The 4,967-nt window shown below is 37.5% G+C and overlaps 1 protein-coding gene across 1 annotated transcript; it reads left to right on the forward strand.

Annotated features, from left to right (window-relative positions):
• The first annotated feature begins 919 nt into the window (after positions 1-919).
• Positions 920-4,351, forward strand: LOC141707878 (putative pentatricopeptide repeat-containing protein At5g06400, mitochondrial). The gene has a single exon (XM_074511303.1). It carries the CDS (start codon positions 1,062-1,064, stop codon positions 4,176-4,178), a length of 3,117 nt encoding a protein of 1,038 aa, XP_074367404.1. The 5' UTR covers positions 920-1,061; the 3' UTR covers positions 4,179-4,351.
• Positions 4,352-4,967: the final 616 nt, after the last annotated feature.

Here is a 4,967-nt window from a genome sequence, read left to right on the forward strand (position 1 = left end):
TCATCGACCCCGCAATACTTTGCGAAGTGCCTTTTCCTGTAGCTCAATCTCCTCTCTTTGGAGCTACAAGGATTTTAATCGCAGCGCATCGGTCACCCTTCACTTCGCCCTGGCTTCAGCCTCCTTTTCGGCCTGATTTTCTTTTGTTTTGCCCTTCTCTGCGGCTAATTTTTCTGCCCAAATCTTTAAAAGCAAGGTTTCCTCTTCGGGAGTCAACTTGATGACTCAATCCGCGTCAACCAAGGAGGACATTTTTCCCCCGTTGTGAGGAGGGAAACCAGGTGGTGGTGATTGTTCGTGGATTGTATGTCATCTTATCAGTATCTCGCTACAATTCTCGTATTCCCACAGACGGCGCCAATTATTACGCCCAGATTCCCTCAGTTAAGAAGAACAACTTTTGCCCTATCAAGAACTTCCTTCGGCTATAACCTGAAAAGGAAGAAAATGCGAGAGATTGTGTCCCCGATTCAACTCCAGTATGAAAAACAGTAATCTGGATGTAAAGTGGGTTTAGGAATATAAGAAAATAGAGAGAATTGAGAGAATATGTCTATAAAATTGTATGTTTCTTACTTTTCTGGGGTATTTATACCCAATCTTGCAATAATTAATAGTCCGTTATGCTTGTAGTGCGGACGACCATTAAATCATGAAAGGGGGAGACGTTTTGATCCTCTGTTGATTCCCAACGGTAGAGTGGAGTATTGGATTTCGGCCTTAAAATTTGTGTGGGCTTTCGTTCGTTGAGTTTTATTGGCCTATAGCTAACGGCTCCTATTCAGGTTTATGATAAAATAAATTCTCAGAAACAGTTTTTAGTATTTATCAAACAATTTTTTACGACCTTTTACTAAAAAACTTTTGTTAGTGTCTCAACCCTAAAGTTGCGTGCTCTTTTACTTCCCATCGAATTGGAGTCAAATTCAAATTTTAACTAACTTGATGCGTCACTTAGATTCAAATTTTAGAACAAAATACTTATTCGGGTAAAACAAGACACATGTAAATTACAGGAATGGTGTCATTATAGTTCAGAAATGAAGGCGGGTTTGTAAAGAATGAAGCGTTTGTTGAAATTCCCATCTCTATGTTTAAGCTCAAACAACAATCTTGAGTTGTTTCATGTCTTAAAATCTCAGCATTTGTGTCATTCAACTCACTCTACTAAAATTAATGAGACCTCCAAAGAAAAAGAAGCAAATGATCTGTCCTCACTCTTTGATGAAATTACTAAAATTGTAGGTGCAGGAACTGTTAATATGATAGAAAATGAACCTGGGTTTCGATTATTTGATGTAATCACCCCTGTTGAAAAGGTGGACACCAAGGAAGAACCTTGCACACAAGATGTTTGTGTAAATGCCAATGAGAGCGGAGTGGGAATGGAGAATGTGAGAGTTTCGGTAGATGCCGGGACTGAAAATTTGAGTGCAAGTGAAGTTAATTTGTTAGTACAAAAGGTTACAGAGATTTTAATGGGCGAAAACGATGTTGTTTTGATGCGGTTAGAAAAAGAAGGTTTGATTTTTAATGAAGAGATAGTTGAGAGAGTGTTGAAGAGGTGTTCAAGAGTCCCGCGGTTAGCTTTTAGCTTTTTTAATTGGGTGAAGTTGAAAAATGGGTTTAATCATACTACTGAAATGTACAATACGATGATGAATATAGCTGGGGGATGGAAAGAGTTTGGCTTGGTTGAAGAGTTGGTGGAAGAGATGGGGAAGAATTCTTGTGAAATGGATATTAGGACGTGGACTATTCTTATTACTCACTATGGCAAGGCAAAGATGATTGGAAAAGCGTTGTTGATGTACGAGAAGATGAGGGTATCAGGTATTGAGCCTGATTTGGTGGCTTACAAACTGATGTTGCGTGCACTTTGTAATGCTGGAAAAGCTGATATTGCTATGGAATTCTACAAGGAAATGACACATAAGGAGATGGAAGCCGATATCGGTTTGTATAGGTTATTATTAAAGTGTGTTGCACGGACCGGTGATAGAGTTGATGTTGACTTAATTATAGATGACATGATGAGGGTCTGTCAGATTCCGGAAAGCCATGCTCATACTATTGTGCTCAAGGGTTTTTGCATGTCTGGGAAAATCAGAGAAGCTTTAGAATATATTCGTGGGCTGAAGAATAGAGACATGGCACTTGACGCGGAAATATTTGAGATCTTGTTGCAAGGATTGTTTACAGCTGACAGAGTTACTGATGCTTTGGAAGTTGTTGACATAATGAAGAAAAAGGATTTCATCACTGAGAGAATTTATGGAATTATGATCCACGCATACTTGAAGAGAAATGATGTGTCTAAAGCTTTGGAATTTTTTCATAGCATGAAGAATTCTGGATATTTACCTACCATCAAGACTTATACTAATCTGATGCAACAGCTTCTGCGTTTAAATGACTTTCATAAGGCCTCTGAACTATACATTGAAATGCTGGAAAGAGGTCTTGAGTTGGACTGTTTGGCAGTCATGTCCATGGTTGCAGGTCTTGTTCGACAGAAGCACATCTCTGAAGCATGGGATGTATTCAAGAGTATGGAGGAGAAAGGAATAATGGTTACTCCTAAATTCTATATCATGTATATTAAGGAGCTAGGTAAAGCTGCAATGACTGATGAGATCATCAAGGTTCTGAAGGAGATGAAAACTAAGAAGTTATTTGTAGGAGATAATACATACAAGGGGATACTTGCTTATTTGGAGAAGAGGAGAGAAATGGATAAGGTTGAAGAAGTAAAACAAATGCAAATAAGTAGCACATTATACCCTCAAGAAGGTGAGAAATATACTGCGGATTTATCTATTAGAGTGCAATCCAGTGACGGTATGAACTCCAGCCAGATAGAGCAAAAGACATTTGTTTCAAAGGTTTTGCAGCCGCTTCCAAGTTTGTGCAGGGATAACAGTCTGCAAGAAGTTTGTCAAATATTATCTTCATCAAAAGATTGGTTCTTGAAACAGAAAGATCTAGAGAAATTTACTATACCATTTACACCAGAATTAGTTTTGGAGATTTTGCGAAACTGCAGCCTGCATAGTGGTGCAACACTACGTTTTTTCTCATGGGTTGAAAAGCAACCTGGTTACAACCACACCACAGAGACCTACAATATGGCCATTAAAATATCTGGCCGTGCAAAGGACTTGAAACACATGAGATTCCTTGTTGATGAAATGAAAAGAAAGGGATGCTCAATTACACAAGACACATGGACAATTATGATAATGCAATATGGTCGAATAGGTCTGACAGACATTGCTTTGGGGAATTTTAGAGAGATGAAAGCTAGTGGTTTTAGTCCAACTAGTAGTACCTACAAATCACTGATAATCTCTCTTTGTGGGACAAAAGGAAGGAAGGTGGATGAGGCCCTTTATGTATTTAAAGAGATGCTCAGAAGAGGACATGTTCCTGATAAAGAATTAGTCGAAGTTTATCTTTGCTGTATATGTGAAGCCGGTCGGTTGCAGGATGCCAGAAAATGTGTGGAATCTCTCTGTAAACTTGGTTTCACAGCTCCACTAGCTTTTTCCTTTTACATCCGGGCTCTTTCTCGAGCTGGGAGATTAGAAGAGGCTTTGACAATAGTAGAGGAGGTTGGTCGAGAACATCAGGCCTTATACCAATATACTTATGGCAGCCTTGTTCATGGTCTGCTACGAAAGGGACGACTAGAGGATGCACTGTCTAAGATAGAGTCTATGAAGAAGATTGGGATTCTTCCTACTGTTCATGTTTACACATCTTTAATAGTCCACTTCTTCCGGGAGGAACAGACAGAGAAAGCCCTTCAAATGGTACGAAAAATGAAAGATGAAGGGTGTGAGCCTACTGTTGTTACTTATTCGGCATTAATACGTGGCTATATGACCGTAGGAAAAGTTGTCGAGGCTTGGAGTGTATTTCTTCAGATGAAACTTAAGGGACCACAGCCCGATTTCCATACTTATTCAATGTTCATTACTTGTTTGTGTAAAGTTGGAAAGTCTGAAGAAGCTCTGCAACTTCTTTCTGAAATGGTCGCCGGGGGAATATTTCCCAGTACAGTAAATTTTCGAACAGTAAATTTCGGCTTAAATAGAGAAGGTAAGCAGGATTTGGCTCGTACTGTATTACATATGAAATCAAATGTTACCAGTAGAAGAAAGTTTGTAACATAAACTATACCAAACTTCTTAAGCTGTCATTTCAGTTGGAGCTGTCATTCGTATAATGTATACAAAGTCTCTGTAATACTAGTAACTGATAGACTAATTTACATGTCGTGTCAATACATTATACAATACTTGCAAAATCCTGTGAAAGTTGTTGTAAGGATCCCATTACAGTTGTTGTCAATACATTACACGATATTAGTTACAAAGAGAATTTATAGGGTTTTATATCAAATTGTCCCACTGAACTCGTTAAAATGTATCAAGTAGCTACTCAATTTCCACGACGACTCATTTAAACCACTGAAATAAAATACTAGTATATATCACTCCGTTAGATTTTTTAAAAACTTTTAATGAAAAACCTTAACTTTAAAAATTTGTAGTTGTATATTTTTGTTGAAACATGAAATTGAGATAAACAAGGAAAATCCTAATTGAAAGGACATATTCTTTTCATCTATCCGTTGAATTTTACTTAAATTAATACTGTAATTGCAGACCACCCAGCTTTTATTTTACTCGTGAAGATAACGATTATTTTAGGATCAATTAAACAGATATACAGATGAGAGAGAGGCACTCAAATTTGTTGATAAACCATAATAATCAAAGAAATACATGGCAAACACAGCACTTTGTTAACAAATTTTAAAAATCTAACGGAGTGATATATACAAGTATTTTAGTGGTTTAAATGAGTCATCATGGAGATTGAGTAACTACTTGATACATTTTAACGAGTTCGGTGGGTAATTTGATATAAAACCTATATGCATCTGCATGTACATTTTT

This window comes from Apium graveolens, chromosome 2, assembly GCF_009905375.1.
Source record: "Apium graveolens cultivar Ventura chromosome 2, ASM990537v1, whole genome shotgun sequence".
Classification (NCBI taxonomy): Eukaryota; Viridiplantae; Streptophyta; class Magnoliopsida; order Apiales; family Apiaceae; genus Apium; species Apium graveolens.

Coding starts and splice junctions, on each gene's coding strand:
- LOC141707878 (XM_074511303.1), top strand. CDS start 1,062: ATGAAGCGTTTGTTGAAATTCCCATCTCTATGTTTAAGCTCAAACAAC.